Here is a 19,307-nt window from a genome sequence, read left to right as displayed (position 1 = left end):
GGGAAACGGGGAGAGGAGACACTCACACACTACACCCATCGGGGGATAATTCTGCTAAGACAACCCAGACACCATCCATACAGGACATCACCCTCTGAGGACAAGGACTCACATCAGGCCGTGTGAGTTTTATGTATATTGAGACTCCAGCATATGAGTCTGTAATAAATCCACTACAGTCAGCGTTGAGGGAGAGACACCACACAAGCCCGTGTGAGTCACTGAATCCATAATTTTATGTATTCTTTGATTAGTTAAAGTGGAAAACCAATTATCAACCCCTCCAGCATTATCCTCCTCCTTGCTCCCACCCCCTGCCCTCACCCCCCTCCCCCTTCCCCCCCCCTCTTCCCCCATCCCCCACATGTGTATCTAATACACTGAGATTTTAATTCTTTTTTATCCATATCCTTTTATTTCATTCGGTTCCATCGACATCGGGAGGCCCGTGAGGTTTGCGCTGACTATCTTCACACCACAACTGTCCCGGTAGCCTGCCTGTCCCGGAAATGTCCCGGGTTTTGGCCTTTGTCCCGGTACTTAGATGTGATGTGGAGCGGGCGGCGGTGCGCTAGTCTGCGGCGGCGGAGCTGCGCGAGGAGGGTGCGGGACTCAGCTGGTGAGTTTTTTCACTTGTAGAATAGAATGCGGGGGGGTTGGGCTTTAGACATCCTTCAACCAATCCCCTGCGTGCCGGCCGGAATTCTACAAAGCCCCGCCCCGGCATACTCCTTCATAGTAGAATGCTAAAATGCACGGGATTGGGTGAGAATGCCGAGAGCCGGGGGGCAGAGTATGAGCAGAGCACACCACACTACACTACCAGGGAGTAACGGTGCAGGAGATTGGTGGCCATTTGAGGAGGATAGGAGCAGCTCAGCAAGACGGCAGGGGATTGGACAGATGCCGGGTGGGAGGGGCCGCAGTGATCCATGGGATGGCAGTGATGTCACTGACCTGTGACAGTGACTGCCACGAGGAGCACAGGAGAAGGTGTGTCAGACAGTCTGGAGCTGCTCAGAGGCAAAGCTGCCGCTGCACGTGTGACACAGTCTGTACAATAAGTACTGTAAGTGTAAGTAGCAACATATATATTTATAATAATGCACAACCATATTTCTGCTTTCCCCTGCTATTTATTTAGCACATTTTTATATTATATAAACAAGCCCCAAGGTCAGGTCAGGAATGACAATGAGGAATGTCCAATTAATGTCTTCATTTTTTATTTAATTTTAATTAATGTCAATAAATTATTAATATAATTTTCTGGGTGTGTGTCTCTGTCTGGGTGTGTCTCTGTCTGGGTGTGTGTGTGTTTGTGTCTCTCTCTCTCCCCCTCCCTGTCATCCTCTCCATACTTGTCACCTCTCCCTCTCTCTCCACCTCCCTGTCACTTCTCCCTCCCTCCCTCCCTGTCACCTCCCTCCCTCCCTGTCACCTCCCTCCCTCCCTGTCACCTCCCTCCCTCCCTGTCACCTCCCTCCCTCCCTGTCACCTCCCTCCCTCTCTCCCTGTCACCTCTCTCCCTTTCACCCCTCTCCCTCCCTGTCACCTCTCCCTCCCTCCCTGTCGCCTCTCTCCCTCTCTCCCTCTCTCTCTCTCTCCCTCCCTCCCTGTCACCTCTCTCTCTCCCTCCCTGTCACCTCCCTCCCTGTCATCTCCCTCCCTGTCACCTCTCTCCCTCCCTCCCTGTCACCTCTCGCACCCCCTCCCTCCGTCAGCTCCCTCCCTCCTCCCTACCTGCCTCCCCCCTTTCACCTCCCTCCCTCCCTGTCACCTCTATCTCTCCCTCCCTCCCAGTCACCTCTATCTCTCCCTCCCTCCCTGTCACCTCTATCTCTCCCTCCCTCCCTGTTACCTCTATCTCTCCCTCCCAGTCACTTCTATCTCTCCCTCCCTGTCGCCTCTCTCCCTCTCTCCCTCCCTCCCTGTCACCTCTCTCCCTCCCTCCCTGTCACCTCCCCCCTCCCTGTCACCTCCCTACCTGCCTCCCTCCCTTTCACCTCCCTCCCAGTCACCTCTATCTCTTCCTCCCAGTCACCTCCCTCCCTCCCAGTCACCTCCCTCCCTCCCAGTCACCTCCCTCCCTCCCAGTCACCTCCCTCCCAGTCACCTCCCTCCCTCCCAGTCACCTCTCCCTCCCTCCCAGTCACCTCTCCCTCCCTCCCAGTCACCTCTCCCTCCCAGTCACCTCTATCTCTCCCTCCCAGTCACCTCTATCTCTCCCTCCCAGTCACATCTATCTCTCCCTCCCAGTCACCTCTATCTCTCCCTCCCTCCCAGTCACCTCTATCTCTCCTTCCCAGTCACCTCTCTCCCTCCCTCCCAGTCACCTCTCTCCCTCCCTCCCTCCATCCCAGTCACCTCTCTCCCTCCCTCCCAGTCAATTTATTAAATATTTGAAAAATTGTGCTAATTATTCTGCTCCATACAAAATGTTCCTAATATTTCACTATACTGAGATAGATCCCTTAATTTCCCAGCGTTCTCGTGTGGTAACGGGGGAAGGGAGCAGCGCTGATTGAGACGACCCTAGGGAGCGATTCATGGTATGTTTATCAATTTAAACTTTTACATCCTCATAACCTTTTATAAAACACAGAACAAATGCAAAGAAAGCTGCAGAATGGCCGGTGTGGGGATCAAACCCACGGCCGCGGCATTATTATCCCCACAACTGCGCTATCCAGCAAGCAAGCAACTGTATGTAGGGAAGGGGGAGAGAGGCACAGTGAGGGGAGGGGGGAGAGAGGCACAGTGAGGGGAGGGGGGGAGAGAGGCACAGTGAGGGGAGGGGGGGAGAGAGGCACAGTGAGGGGAAGGGGAGAGAGGCACAGTGAGGGGAAGGGGAGAGAGGCACAGTGAGGGGAGGGGGAGAGGCACAGTGAGTGGAGAGAGGCACAGTGAGGGGGGGGAGAGGCACAGTGAGGGGAGAGGGGAGAGAGACACAGTGAGGGGAGGGGGAGAGAGGCACAGTGAGGGGAGGGGGGAGAGAGGCACAGTGAGGGGAGGGGGGAGAGAGGCAAAGTGAGGGGAGTGGGGGAGAGAGGCACAGTGAGGGGAGGGGAGAGAGGCACAGTGAGGAGAAGGGAGAGAAGCACAGTGAGGGGAGTGGGGTGAGAGGCACAGTGAGGGGAGAGAGGCACAGTGAGGGGAGAGAGGCACAGTGAGGGGAGGGGGGAGAGGCACAGTGAGGGGAGGGGGTGAAGGGAGGGAGGAGAGAGGCACAGTGAGGGAAGGGAGGAGAGAGGCACAGTGAGGGGGGGATAGAGGCACAGTGAGGGGGGGATAGAGGCACAGTGAGGGGGGGATAGAGGCACAGTGAGGGGGGGATAGAGGCACAGTGAGGGGGGGATAGAGGCACAGTCAGGGGAGGGGGTGAGAGGCACAGTGAGGGGAGGGAGGAGAGAGGCACAGTGAGGGGAGGGGGAGAGAGGCGCAGCAAGGGGAGGGGGAGAGGCACAGTGAGGGGAGTGGGGGAAGGGGGTATAGAAGCAGTGAGGGGAGGGGGAGAGAGGCGCAGTGAGGGGAGGGGGAAGAGGTGCGCAGTGAGGGGAGGGGGAAAAAGAGGCACAGTGAGGGGAGGAGGAGAGGGACGGGAGAGGCACAGTGAGGGGACGGGGGGAGGCACAGTGAGGGGAGGGGGAGAGGCACAGTGAGGCGAGCGGGAGAGGCACAGTGATGGGAGAGAGAGGCACAGTGATGGGAGAGAGAGGCACAGTGATGGGAGAGAGAGGCACAGTGATGGGGAGAGAGAGGCACAGTGAGGGGGAGAGAGAGGCACAGTAAGGGAGAGAAGAAATGATTAAGGCTGTTCCTATAGTGCCGTCGATGGCGACAAGACGGGTGACGACGCCGTCGCCACCGGCAAAAGTTATGTTTCGCCGGGCGGCGGCAGTGCGGGATTCCGGCAATTTGATTTGTTCAAGTGACGTGACGTGACGGCCCTTGAAAAATCTAATTTTGCCGGCTACCAGTTTCCGCAACGGCGACGTCGCTTTGTCGCCGTAGCGGGCACTATAAGTGCACGCGGCGGCAATGCTTCTGTTTTCGGGCGACGTCGCCAGTACTATATGCGCGGCCTAAGAATGTAGATTAAATATTTGAAAAATTGTGCTTATGATGGGCTTTATTTTCCTGTTATTTTCCCTGTGCTAATTATTCTGCTCCATACAAAATGTTCCTAATATTTCACTATACTGAGATAAATCCCTTAATTTCCCAGCGTTCTCGTGTGGTAACGGGGGAAGGGAGCAGCGCTGATTGAGACGACCCTAGGGAGCGATTCATGGTATGTTTATCAATTTAAACTTTTACATCCTCGTAACCTTTTATAAAACACAGAACAAATGCAAAGAAAGCTGCAGAATGGCCGGTGTGGGGATCAAACCCACGGCCGCGGCATTATTATCCCCACAACTGCGCTATCCAGCAAGCAAGCAACTGTATGTAGCAAGCGAGTCAGCGCAGGAGCTGCGGGAAAGTATTTTACTCATCACTTAGGCTGCGGCCACGCTAGCGCTGAGCGTGCTGACCGCGCTGTGCTTGCCGAGTTCAGTTTTCACCCAGGCTTTAAAAAAAAGAGACTTTGAAGCGCGCTCAACTTGCCCGCAGCACTCCCCGCGTGAGCTTGCGAAATAGCCAGGACACCCGGCGCTCCTGCTTGGGGAGCTGGTGACGTCACTGCTCTGCTCATACACACACACACACACACAAACGCACACGCACACACACACACAAGCACACACAAACGCACACGCACACACACATATATATATATATATATATATATATATATATATATATATATACAGTGTTCGACAATCCTATACATTTACACGCCCGGGGCGGGTGGATTTAACCCCTGGGCGAGTAAATATTGGCCCAAGCAGCACACGTGTTTATTTTTTTAAATTTCCCTGCTCGCGCTGAAATTTTCCCGCTCTAGCTGCCTGAAACAAACAAAAAAAAAATAACTCCCCCTACCTGACTGCTGATTGGCGCGCGCGGCCAGGCTCTATATGAGCCGGCCCCCAACGAATGGCCATTTTTTCTGGCCGGAGATCTGTTGGAGAGTACGAGCGTAAGTACTCTCCAATCCTCCATCCCCTCTGCTCCTTCCCTGCCTCCTGCAGTTCCCCCTTTCTCCCCCCAACCCCCGATACCCGCGCGTGGCTGGATATGGTAGCGTGGGTGTTCCCCCTTCTCTCCCCGGCCCCCGCTTACCCCGGCTTCCCGCGCGGGGCAGAGGTGTCCCCCCCCTTCTCCCCCCCCCGGCTTCCCCCGATCCTTGGGTGATGGTAGTGGGTGTTCCCCGGCTTCCCGCGATACCCGCGGCGGGGCTGGTGATGGTAGTGGGGATGTTCCCCGCGATACCCTTGGGGGGCGGGTGATGGTAGTGGGGGGCTTCCCCACTTACCCCGGCTTCCCGCGATACCCTTGGGGGGCGAGTGATGGTAGTGGGGGTGTTCCACGCTTACCCCGGCTTCCCGCGCCGCTTCGCCTGATCCCTGCGCGGGGCTGGAGATGGTAGCGGGGGTTTTCCCCCCTTACCTACTTTGTCTCCGCTTCTCCACTGTCCCGTGGCTGTCCGCGCAGGGCGGGAGATGGTCGCGGGGGGGGGGGGGGGAGCGAGCGGGTCAGTGGTGGTGCTCGGTCGTGCGGCCTTTCCTCTTCTACCCCCTGTCGTGTGTGTGTGCGTGTGCATGCATGGGAGAGTGTGTGTATGTGTGTGCATGCATGCATGGGAGAGTGTGTGTGTGTGTCACCCCAGTCAGTCACCCCAGTCAGTCACCCCGTCACGGAGGTTATTTGGACTGGGGCGCTCCCTAAATTTTGTGGCTTAAAAAGTTGTTGTAACGCCTTACTCTGTTAAAAAATGATAAAATATAAAATATGATTTTGGTGTTTGTGGTGCAAAAGGGTGTGTAGAAAAACATATACTGGCCCTTTTAGTTGATTTTGTGGTTGCTGCTTGACCTTGGAGAAGGGAATCCCGTGTCCTTCTCAGCGTGGCAGTAGTGGTGTGAAGATGGTCAGCGCGAACCTCGTGGACCTCACGGATATAGTGGATCCGGATGCAGTATTAAGACAAGAAAAAAAGAATAAAACACGATATTAGTGTATCATGTCCACATTGGGGGATTGGGGGGAAAAAAAGGGGAGGGGGGGAGTGGGAAGGGGGAGTAGGGGGGTGGGGTAGGAGTGGACGGTGGTGGGATGGATGGTGGGTTCCCACTAACTAATCACAGAATACATAGAATATATGGATCCAGTGACTCACACGGGCTTGTGTGGTGTCTCTCCCTCAACGCTGACTGGTGTGGGTAAATACAGACTCATATACTGGAGTCTCAGATATACATTAAACTCACACGGCCTGATGTGAGTCCTTGCCCTCAGAGGGTAATGTCCTGTATGGATGGTGTCCTGTTGTTTCAGCAGAGTTGTCCCCCGATGGGTGTGGTGTGTGAGTGTCTCCTCTCCCCGTATCCCAAATGACCAAAAAGCAATGTGCAAACCAAAAGTCAAAATTAATTAAAAGGTCTTTAATGGGTTAAGAGTGAAGACATGTGCATACACTATGCATACATGTTGTGGTGCTTAAAAGGTATAAAACAATATATGACGCGATAACACAATGAACTAAACAGTATGTGATGTACTGAAGCAAACACAAAAAAGGACGGTTATATCTCTTTATAGGAGCTACCTTTGGAAGCCCCTAATGTCAGGGATAGTGAGATGTGCCTGTACATATAAATAATGGGTTAGATAAGCATATATTAAAATTAGATAAGCATATATTAAAATAAATCAATACATTATAAAAACTACATTTTAAAAAATACTTAGAGATGATCATTGTATTTGTCCTTAGAAGCATTTTAAGTTTAATAAAAAACGGTGGAAATTGGAATTTGATTGGGGTATTTGTGTGATTTGGAATCTTTTAGTTCCTCCGTGTGCAGTATTTTTAAAACCATTCTCTGTTGGTTAAAATCTTTACATATGTAATACAATAGTGCCACCATGTGGCTGGATGTGAAAATTACCTCAACACTGTCATAACCTAATGGTTAAAGTTAAGCAATCTTGGTAGTGTGGCACACATCCCTTTAAAGTAACTTAAAAATGTGCCAGAGTGTATTACAGCAAAAAATATATTTATGTGACAAAAGTTATAACGAATTACATATGTGACGGAAAAAATATAATATTATTATTATCAAGATGGTTAAAAAACCTTACTGTTTATAGCCACTACATCTGACATAAGGGTAGAACAACCTAGACACCCAAAATCTTGGTTTCCTCATTCAGCTATCTAAAATGTACCACTCAATATCTCCGTGTTAGTTAAAAGATATTTTATTTGTAATACAATGCTGCCACCAAGTGGCCGCATATCGAAATTGCTACTTCAAACCCCTAATATTATCTCTACCACACTGGATAGTGCGGTATTCAGTTAAGTGTAGAGTCATTGTTTAAAATATATTTCAAAAGTATATTCCAGCGGATGATGAGAGTATATCAAATATGCATGAGCATGGGTTTACACAGACATTTGATATTAGAAAAATACTTGTATAGGTGATTTCGACGCGGAGCTCTCATGTGGTGAAAAAGTTCAAAATGTTCAAAACGTATAGTCCAGATTCTTCATAACTCCTTTCTAACTTCAATTCATGTTGCAGAGGTTGTCGCGATAGTATGTATCATTTCTGGTCCTCAAGGGTTGGTTCGAGGTAGATTCATATTTGGGACGTGCGCCCTATTGGAGATTGGAGAGGAAGTGGATCAGTGTGTGTTAAAACAAAGAGGTAGATGTAAATGAAATTTAATAAAATAAAATAGTAGATGTTATAGAATAGTAGATGTTTATAAAATATTAAAAAATAAAAGTTGTTTAAAAATGGGGATTTGGAGCAGATTGATGGGTGTTCAGAGAAAGGCTGCAATGTCTATCTCTACATTGAGGCCTGTGGGTACCAGGCTTTTCAATTTGTAGATCCAAAACGTTTCTTTTCTTGATAGAGATGTCAGTCTGTCGCCTCCCCTCCAATGTGGGGGGACTACTTCAATGCCCCTAAATTCAAGGCCCGACGGATCTCCTTGGTGATGTAGTGCGAAATGCTTAGAGACACTATGTGTCATTAGTTTCCGTCTGATATTCCCTAGGTGTTCCAAAATACGCACCCGCAGGGGTCGACTGGTGCGCCCTACATATTAGAGTCCACAGGGGCAGTTTAAAAGGTAGACTACGAATTCTGATGATTAATTTTTTTTTTTTCTTTTTATATTTTTTTTTTTTATTATATTTTTTTTTGAAAGCTGCCGGTTTTGAACTGTTCTCCTGTTGTATTAGAGCTGAACTGAATTTTTTCCTTACTTCCCTGTTTGCATGCTTTGCATGTATTACATCTATGGAAACCTTTGGCTGTTTGTAGCCAGTTTGAGTCCTGGCCTGTTGTTCTATTCTCCATTCTAAAGAGGCTTGGTGCTAACTTTCTTTTGATGTTATCTGCCCTTTTATAGATGACTTTCGGTTTTTCTGGGAGGTACTCTTTCAGGGTGGGGTCTCCCTGTAGGAGATGCCAGTGTTTATTCAGGATCTGTTGTATGCTTCCTGCATCCTGACTAAACTGTGTTAAGAAAGCGATGCTGAACTCTTCTTTGGGCTTAGGTGGATTAGTTTTAAGGATTTCACTACGTTTGAGCTCCCCTACTTCTCTTATTGCTATATCCATCTTATCGTTATCATAGTTTTTAGCAATGAAACGCTTCTTAAGAATATTGGATTGTTCCCTATAAATATGGTCATCGCTACAGTTTCTCCTAATTCGACGAAACTGTCCTGGGGGTATGTTCTTTAACCATTTTTTGTGGTGGCAGCTAGTGTTAAGTAGGTAGTTGTTACAGTCCACTTTTTTGAAGAAAGTTTTAGTCTTTAGTTTGGTGTCTTCTATGTAAATAGTAAGGTCTAAGACGTCTACCGTGTTATTTCCTATGCAAGTTGTAAAAGCCAAGTTCCTCTCATTAGTATTAATATAGTTTAAGAAATGGTTCAAGTTTTCACTACTACCTTTCCAGATGAAAAACACATCATCGATGTATCTTCGCCACAGCACGAGATCCGCACCAAATTCATGCTCTGACCAGATGGTATCGGTCTCCCAATTGTCCATGAACAGATTGGCATAACTTGGTGCGAATTTCGTACCCATCGCTGTGCCACATTTTTGTAGGAAATATGTTCCATCAAATTTAAAAAGGTTATGCTTCAGAATAAAATTGATACTTTCTAAAATGAAGCGTCTTTGTTCTATTTTAACAGTTGGGTCTTTTGTTAATGTCCTATTGATGGCTTCAATTCCATCGTCGTGTTTTATGGATGTGTATAATGAAGTTACATCACAAGTGCACATTTTGTAGTCATCTTGCCAAATTACCTGTTCTAATACATTAAGAATTTGCGTGGTATCTCTTAGATAGGACCGCATCTCCGCAACATATGGTTGTAGAAAACCATCTATATATTCCGATAGTCGCGACGTGAGTGAGCCTATCCCAGAGATGATGGGTCTCCCTGGTGGTGCTTTAATATCCTTATGTATTTTGGGTAAAAAATAAAATATCGGCATAACTGGGAATTTTATATTTAAATAGTCGTATTCTTTTTCATTTAGGACTCCTGTTGTACTGCCTTTGTCTAGTAGGGTGAGGAATTCTATACAGAATTCTTTATGCGGATTCGTCTTAAGACGTGCATAGGTGATGTCGTCAGATAATATCCTCTCTGCTTCTCCCTTATAATATTCAGTGTCCATAATGACAACCCCCCCCCCCCCTTTGTCTGCTTGTTTGAATATGATATCCTTATCTTTCTCTAAGTTTTGCAAAGCGATTTTCTCTTTTAGTGTTAAATTGTTCTTCGTTATCTTTGTCGTACCTGAGGTCAGTTTGTCAAAGTCTTCCTGGATTTTTTGGTGGAACACTTCTAGATTATGGCCTTTTGCCCAGCTAGGATAGAATTTGGACTTGTTTTTAAGATTTGAATGTTTAAAATCACTCTCTATGTTTATGTTCGTATCATTACTTACTATCTCCCTAGTTTGTGCGTCTTTGGAAAGAATTTTTTTTTTAAACGTAAGCTGTCTGATGTATTTGTGTGCGTCTATATACAGATTAAAACTATTCGCCTTAGCAACTGGCGCGAAATTCAGCCCCTTTTTTATAAGCTTACATTCATCTATGTTGAGTTCTTTTTTACTTAGATTAAATATATTGTTTACATCGCTGCTCTTTTCCTGTGTCCTTCTTCCTCCCCGCTTTCCTCGTGTGGTCTTTTTCTGAGTTTTGTGTTTGGTGTTTCTATTTTTTTCTGTTCTTCTACCACTAGAGTGCTATTCTGGGTGGCTATTGGTGGTGGTTTTGCTACTTGGGCCTGTTCTAAAAAATGACCTGTATGTGGTCTGGGTGATCGTTGTTCTCTCACGTGACCTTGCTCCTTATCATGTCTTTCTCTGTATGTTTGCCTCTGTTCCCTGTAAGGTGATTTGCGTTCCCGTCTTGGGCTCTGGTCCCTATATTGTTTGTGGGGTGACCGGTAGTGTCTCCTTTGGCTTTCTTCTCTCTCATAGCGTCTCTCTGTATTCCCGATTTGACCCATAGTGTTTGTAAGGTGATCTGTGGTCCCTATCTCTGCTCCTTTCTTTCTCATACCTGTTATCACGGCGTTCAAGTGGTGATCTAGTTCTGTAGTTATATGTTGTTGGCTTAGCAGTGTGATACCTTTCGTGATACTCTTTTGCTTTAGAATAGTATTTATTGTCCTGCCAATGTTCTTCTCTGTCTCTATCATTTTTCTTTGCCTCGTCCCTTTTGTGGCTTCCTGTGTCTTCAATAGTGTGCGTTTTAGTTTCTTTATTCTCTCTAGGGGTTTCTAGGACACCCGCCTCCTGCCTTCTTGATGGAATTTGTCTAGCCTCTTTATTAAATGATACATTCTTATTGTTTTCATATTTGGGATAGTTCTTATGCCTCTCTGGATTCGTTGGATAGCTTAATGTGTTGGATCTTGAATTCTGGTTTTTATTACTATCTTCTCTACTCCTATATTCGAACATTTTCCTATCCCTTGGGGTGCTAGGTGGGACTAGTGAGACCCGTTGCCATTTGGGGTTTGACCCCACTACATAATCTTCCTCGTCTCGTCTGAATTTTTTGTTCTTTGACTCTATCAGGTTTTTTTCTATGGTGTCTATTTCATCCGCTAGTTTTCTGTCCCTACTTATGAAGGTGGGATTATCTATAGAGGTTTCTAATCTTTTCTGAATTAGTGTGACTTCTCGGTCAATTTCTATTAGTGTCTTTGTATGGTGTTTAATGATAAGTTTCATTAAAGTGAATGAACAGGCATCCATAGCTTCCTCCCATTGTACATTGTATTCTACATCTGCTAATTCAAAGGATGATTTTTTATCAAACCGTAAACCCCTAGGAATACGTTTGATGTCAATGTATTTTTCTAGGTAGACTTTGTCCCAGACCTTTTTGGTCTCCTTCTTAAGTAAATTCTCTAGTTTATCGAATTCATTATTTATTGTTTCTAAGTCTCCCATTTCCGCTGACTCAATTTCTCTCATTTTGTTCTCTATGTTGTTACTTCTAAAAATTCTTTTTGTGAAAACACTCTCCTTGATTTCGACCATATCTTCTATCTCTATGGTTGCTACTTCCATGTTGAGATTTCTAATGTGGGGTGCTGCCACCAGGATGGGATTAGAGAAGTCTGGAGGTTATTTGGACTGGGGCGCTCCCTAAATTTTGTGGCTTAAAAAGTTGTTGTAACGCCTTACTCTGTTAAAAAATGATAAAATTTAAAATATGATTTTGGTGTTTGTGGTGCAAAAGGGTGTGTAGAAAAACATATACTGGCCCTTTTAGTTGATTTTGTGGTTGCTGCTTGACCTTGGAGAAGGGAATCCCGTGTCCTTCTCAGCGTGGCAGTAGTGGTGTGAAGATGGTCAGCGCGAACCTCGTGGACCTCACGGATATAGTGGATCCGGATGCAGTATTAAGACAAGAATAAAAGAATAAAACACGATATTAGTGTATCATGTCCACATTGGGGGATTGGGGGGAAAAAAAGGGGAGGGGGGGAGTGGGAAGGGGGAGTAGGGGGGTGGGGTAGGAGTGGACGGTGGTGGGATGGATGGTGGGTTCCCACTAACTAATCACAGAATACATAGAATATATGGATCCAGTGACTCACACGGGCTTGTGTGGTGTCTCTCCCTCAACGCTGACTGGTGTGGGTAAATACAGACTCATATACTGGAGTCTCAGATATACATTAAACTCACACGGCCTGATGTGAGTCCTTGCCCTCAGAGGGTAATGTCCTGTATGGATGGTGTCCTGTTGTTTCAGCAGAGTTGTCCCCCGATGGGTGTGGTGTGTGAGTGTCTCCTCTCCCCGTATCCCAAATGACCAAAAAGCAATGTGCAAACCAAAAGTCAAAATGAATTAAAAGGTCTTTAATGGGTTAACAGTGAAGACATGTGCATACACTATGCATACATGTTGTGGTGCTTAAAAGGTATAAAACAATATATGACACGATAACACAATGTGATGTACTGAAGCAAACACAAAAAAGGACTCTCACACTAAACGAATATATGGGAATATAAGGGAATATCAGACGGAAACTAATGACACACAGTGTCTCTAAGCATTTCGCACTACATCACCAAGGAGATCCGTCGGGCCTTGAATTTAGGGGCATTGAAGTAGTCCCCCCACATTGGAGGGGAGGCGACAGACTGACATCTCTATCAAGAAAAGAAACGTTTTGGATCTACAAATTGAAAAGCCTGGTACCCACAGGCCTCAATGTAGAGATAGACATTGCAGCCTTTCTCTGAACACCCATCAATCTGCTCCAAATCCCCCATTTTTAAACAATTTTTAAACAACTTTTATTTTTTAATATTTTATAAACATCTACTATTCTATAACATCTACTATTTTATTTTATTTTGTTAAATTTCATTTACATCTACCTCTTTGTTTTAACACACACTGATCCACTTCCTCTCCAATCTCCAATAGGGCGCACGTCCCAAATATGAATCTACCTCGAACCAACCCTTGAGGACCAGAAATGATACATACTATCGCGACAACCTCTGCAACATGAATTGAAGTTAGAAAGGAGTTATGAAGAATCTGGACTATACGGTTTGAACATTTTGAACTTTTTCACCACATGAGAGCTCCGCGTCGAAATCACCTATACAAGTATTTTTCTAATATCAAATGTCTGTGTAAACCCATGCTCATGCATATTTGATATACTCTCGTCATCCGCTGGAATATACTTTTGCAATATATTTTAAACAATGACTCTACACTTAACTGAATACCGCACTATCCACAGTGTGGTAGAGATAATATTAGGGTTTTGAAGTAGCAATTTCGATATGCGGCCACTTGGTGGCAGCATTTGAAATATCTTTTAACTAACACGGAGATATTGAGTGGTACATTTTAGATAGCTGAATGAGGAAACCAAGATTTTGGGTGTCTAGGTTGTTCTACCCTTATGTCAGATGTAGTGGCTATAAACAGTAAGGTTTTTTAACCATCTTGATAATAATAATATTATATTGTTTCCGTCAAATATGTAATTCGTTATAACTTTTGTCACATAAATATATTTTTTGCTGTAATACACTCTGGCACATTTTTAAGTTACTTTAAAGGGATGTGTGCCACACTACCAAGATTGCTTAACTTTTACCATTAGGTTATGACAGTGTTGAGGTAATTTTCACATCCAGCCACATGGTGGCACTATTGTATTACATATGTAAAGATTTTAACCAACAGAGAATGGTTTTAAAAATACTGCACACGGAGGAACTAAAAGATTCCAAATCACACAAATACCCCAATCAAATTCCAATTTCCACCGTTTTTTATTAAACTTAAAATGCTTCTAAGGACAAATACAATGATCATCTCTAAGTATTTTTTAAAATGTAGTTTTTATAATGTATTGATTTATTTTAATATATGCTTATCTAATTTTAATATATGCTTATCTAACCCATTATTTATATGTACAGGCACATATCACTATCCCTGACATTAGGGGCTTCCAAAGGTAGCTCCTATAAAGAGATATAACCGTCTAAATTTAAACCATGCCCCTAATCCAGGTGTTTCTCCAATTAAACTAATGGGGGCACCTATAAATGCAGCACACAATGAGCATCCGGCAGGAACCTGACGAAGCTTATTGCGAAACGCGTAGTTCCCTGCCGGAGCTCATTGACAGAGGGACCCAGCACACTGCAGGACATCCGGTTCAGATCCCCCTTTCCGGTTCCGCTGCCGGTCGCGCCAGTTGGAGCAAAAAACGGAGGAGGAGATCGTGCAGGAGTGCTCTGAGCGGATGATGCTGGGCAAGTGATTTTGTATATTCGTTTAGTGTGAGAGTCCTTTTTTGTGTTTGCTTCAGTACATCACATACTGTTTAGTTCGTTGTGTTATCGTGTCATATATTGTTTTATACCTTTTAAGCACCACAACATGTATGCATAGTGTATGCACATGTCTTCACTGTTAACCCATTAAAGACCTTTTAATTCATTTTGACTTTTGGTTTGCACATTGCTTTTTGGTCATTTGGGATACGGGGAGAGGAGACACTCACACACCACACCCATCGGGGGACAACTCTGCTGAAACAACAGGACACCATCCATACAGGACATTACCCTCTGAGGGCAAGGACTCACATCAGGCCGTGTGAGTTTAATGTATATCTGAGACTCCAGTATATGAGTCTGTATTTACCCACACCAGTCAGCGTTGAGGGAGAGACACCACACAAGCCCGTGTGAGTCACTGGATCCATATATTCTATGTATTCTGTGATTAGTTAGTGGGAACCCACCATCCATCCCACCACCGTCCACTCCTACCCCACCCCCCTACTCCCCCTTCCCACTCCCCCCCTCCCCTTTTTTTCCCCCCAATCCCCCAATGTGGACATGATACACTAATATCGTGTTTTATTCTTTTATTCTTGTCTTAATACTGCATCCGGATCCACTATATCCGTGAGGTCCACGAGGTTCGCGCTGACCATCTTCACACCACTACTGCCACGCTGAGAAGGACACGGGATTCCCTTCTCCAAGGTCAAGCAGCAACCACAAAATCAACTAAAAGGGCCAGTATATGTTTTTCTACACACCCTTTTGCACCACAAACACCAAAATCATATTTTAAATTTTATCATTTTTTAACAGAGTAAGGCGTTACAACAACTTTTTAAGCCACAAAATTTAGGGAGCGCCCCAGTCCAAATAACCTCCAGACTTCTCTAATCCCATCCTGGTGGCAGCACCCCACATTAGAAATCTCAACATGGAAGTAGCAACCATAGAGATAGAAGATATGGTCGAAATCAAGGAGAGTGTTTTCACAAAAAGAATTTTTAGAAGTAACAACATAGAGAACAAAATGAGAGAAATTGAGTCAGCGGAAATGGGAGACTTAGAAACAATAAATAATGAATTCGATAAACTAGAGAATTTACTTAAGAAGGAGACCAAAAAGGTCTGGGACAAAGTCTACCTAGAAAAATACATTGACATCAAACGTATTCCTAGGGGTTTACGGTTTGATAAAAAATCATCCTTTGAATTAGCAGATGTAGAATACAATGTACAATGGGAGGAAGCTATGGATGCCTGTTCATTCACTTTAATGAAACTTATCATTAAACACCATACAAAGACACTAATAGAAATTGACCGAGAAGTCACACTAATTCAGAAAAGATTAGAAACCTCTATAGATAATCCCACCTTCATAAGTAGGGACAGAAAACTAGCGGATGAAATAGACACCATAGAAAAAAACCTGATAGAGTCAAAGAACAAAAAATTCAGACGAGACGAGGAAGATTATGTAGTGGGGTCAAACCCCAAATGGCAACGGGTCTCACTAGTCCCACCTAGCACCCCAAGGGATAGGAAAATGTTCGAATATAGGAGTAGAGAAGATAGTAATAAAAACCAGAATTCAAGATCCAACACATTAAGCTATCCAACGAATCCAGAGAGGCATAAGAACTATCCCAAATATGAAAACAATAAGAATGTATCATTTAATAAAGAGGCTAGACAAATTCCATCAAGAAGGCAGGAGGCGGGTGTCCTAGAAACCCCTAGAGAGAATAAAGAAACTAAAACGCACACTATTGAAGACACAGGAAGCCACAAAAGGGACGAGGCAAAGAAAAATGATAGAGACAGAGAAGAACATTGGCAGGACAATAAATACTATTCTAAAGCAAAAGAGTATCACGAAAGGTATCACACTGCTAAGCCAACAACATATAACTACAGAACTAGATCACCACTTGAACGCCGTGATAACAGGTATGAGAAAGAAAGGAGCAGAGATAGGGACCACAGATCACCTTACAAACACTATGGGTCAAATCGGGAATACAGAGAGAGACGCTATGAGAGAGAAGAAAGCCAAAGGAGACACTACCGGTCACCCCACAAACAATATAGGGACCAGAGCCCAAGACGGGAACGCAAATCACCTTACAGGGAACAGAGGCAAACATACAGAGAAAGACATGATAAGGAGCAAGGTCACGTGAGAGAACAACGATCACCCAGACCACATACAGGTCATTTTTTAGAACAGGCCCAAGTAGCAAAACCACCACCAATAGCCACCCAGAATCGCACTCTAGTGGTAGAAGAACAGAAAGAAATAGAAACACCAAACACAAAACTCAGAAAAAGACCACACGAGGAAAGCGGGGAGGAAGAAGGACACAGGAAAAGAGCAGCGATGTAAACAATATATTTAATCTAAGTAAAAAAGAACTCAACATAGATGAATGTAAGCTTATAAAAAAGGGGCTGAATTTCGCGCCAGTTGCTAAGGCGAATAGTTTTAATCTGTATATAGACGCACACAAATACATCAGACAGCTTACGCTTAAAAAAAAATTTCTTTCCAAAGACGCACAAACTAGGGAGATAGTAAGTAATGATACGAACATAAACATAGAGAGTGATTTTAAACATTCAAATCTTAAAAACAAGTCCAAATTCTATCCTAGCTGGGCAAAAGGCCATAATCTAGAAATGTTCCACCAAAAAATCCAGGAAGACTTTGACAAACTGACCTCAGGTACGACAAAGATAACGAAGAACAATTTAACACTAAAAGAGAAAATCGCTTTGCAAAACTTAGAGAAAGATAAGGATATCATATTCAAACAAGCAGACAAAGGGGGGGGGGGGGTTGTCATTATGGACACTGAATATTATAAGGGAGAAGCAGAGAGGATATTATCTGACGACATCACCTATGCACGTCTTAAGACGAATCCGCATAAAGAATTCTGTATAGAATTCCTCACCCTACTAGACAAAGGCAGTACAACAGGAGTCCTAAATGAAAAAGAATACGACTATTTAAATATAAAATTCCCAGTTATGCCGATATTTTATTTTTTACCCAAAATACATAAGGATATTAAAGCACCACCAGGGAGACCCATCATCTCTTGGATAGGCTCACTCACGTCGCGACTATCGGAATATATAGATGGTTTTCTACAACCATATGTTGCGGAGATGCGGTCCTATCTAAGAGATACCACGCAAATTCTTAATGTATTAGAACAGGTAATTTGGCAAGATGACTACAAAATGTGCACTTGTGATGTAACTTCATTATACACATCCATAAAACACGACGATGGAATTGAAGCCATCAATAGGACATTAACAAAAGACCCAACTGTTAAAATAGAACAAAGACGCTTCATTTTAGAAAGTATCAATTTTATTCTGAAGCATAACCTTTTTAAATTTGATGGAACATATTTCCTACAAAAATGTGGCACAGCGATGGGTACGAAATTCGCACCAAGTTATGCCAATCTGTTCATGGACAATTGGGAGACCGATACCATCTGGTCAGAGCATGAATTTGGTGCGGATCTCGTGCTGTGGCGAAGATACATCGATGATGTGTTTTTCATCTGGAAAGGTAGTAGTGAAAACTTGAACCATTTCTTAAACTATATTAATACTAATGAGAGGAACTTGGCTTTTACAACTTGCATAGGAAATAACACGGTAGACTTCTTAGACCTTACTATTTACATAGAAGACACCAAACTAAAGACTAAAACTTTCTTCAAAAAAGTGGACTGTAACAACTACCTACTTAACACTAGCTGCCACCACAAAAAATGGTTAAAGAACATACCCCCAGGACAGTTTCGTCAAATTAGGAGAAACTGTAGCGATGACCATATTTATAGGGAACAATCCAATATTCTTAAGAAGCGTTTCATTGCTAAAAACTATGATAACGATAAGATGGATATAGCAATAAGAGAAGTAGGGGAGCTCGAACGTATTGAAATCCTTAAAACTAATCCACCTAAACCCAAAGAAGAGTTCAGCATCGCTTTCTTAACACAGTTTAGTCAGGATGCAGGAAGCATACAACAGATCCTGAATAAACACTGGCATCTCCTACAGGGAGACCCCACCCTGAAAGAGTACCTCCCAGAAAAACCGAAAGTCATCTATAAAAGGGCAGATAACATCAAAAGAAAGTTAGCACCAAGCCTCTTTAGAATGGAGAATAGAACAACAGGCCAGGACTCAAACTGGCTACAAACAGCCAAAGGTTTCCATAGATGTAATACATGCAAAGCATGCAAACAGGGAAGTAAGGAAAAAATTCAGTTCAGCTCTGATGTATTAACAGGAGAACAGTTCAAAACCGGCAGCTTCATTAATTGCAAATCAGAATTCGTAGTCTACCTTTTAAACTGCCCCTGTGGACTCCAATATGTAGGGCGCACCAGTCGACCCCTGCGGGTGCGTTTTTTGGAACACCTAGGGAATATCAGACGGAAACTAATGACACATAGTGTCTCTAAGCATTTCGCACTACATCACCAAGGAGATCCGTCGGGCCTTGAATTTAGGGGCATTGAAGTAGTCCCCCCACATTGGAGGGGAGGCGACAGACTGACATCTCTATCAAGAAAAGAAACGTTTTGGATCTACAAATTGAAAAGCCTGGTACCCACAGGCCTCAATGTAGAGATAGACATTGAAGCCTTTCTCTGAACACCCATCAATCTGCTCCAAATCCCCCATTTGTAAACAATTTTTAAACAACTTTTATTTTTTAATATTTTATAAACATCTACTATTCTATAA

The 19,307-nt window shown here is 44.4% G+C and overlaps 2 protein-coding genes across 2 annotated transcripts in view; one reads left to right on the top strand and one right to left on the bottom strand.

Moving 5' to 3' along the window:
• The window catches only part of LOC142475119 (unconventional myosin-IXb-like), a 102,380-nt gene extending 96,291 nt beyond the window's left edge, over positions 1-6,089 (bottom strand). The window contains 1 exon segment of the mRNA XM_075581132.1: positions 5,951-6,089. The gene's annotated coding sequence lies outside the window, so the exon portion shown is untranslated.
• Positions 628-18,859, top strand: LOC142475120 (uncharacterized). Its single transcript, XM_075581133.1, has 4 exons — positions 628-1,075; positions 2,487-2,552; positions 4,229-4,294; positions 13,126-18,859. The coding sequence occupies exon 4, from the start codon at positions 15,454-15,456 to the stop codon at positions 16,906-16,908; it is 1,455 nt and encodes a 484-aa protein (XP_075437248.1). The 5' UTR covers positions 628-1,075; positions 2,487-2,552; positions 4,229-4,294; positions 13,126-15,453; the 3' UTR covers positions 16,909-18,859.
• The last annotated feature ends 448 nt before the right edge of the window (positions 18,860-19,307 follow it).

Source organism: Ascaphus truei, unplaced genomic scaffold, assembly GCF_040206685.1.
Source record: "Ascaphus truei isolate aAscTru1 unplaced genomic scaffold, aAscTru1.hap1 HAP1_SCAFFOLD_1071, whole genome shotgun sequence".
In the NCBI taxonomy this organism is placed as follows: domain Eukaryota; kingdom Metazoa; phylum Chordata; class Amphibia; order Anura; family Ascaphidae; genus Ascaphus; species Ascaphus truei.
The sequence above is the reverse complement of the archived record's forward strand: the minus strand, read 5'-3'. Positions and strand labels throughout refer to the sequence as shown.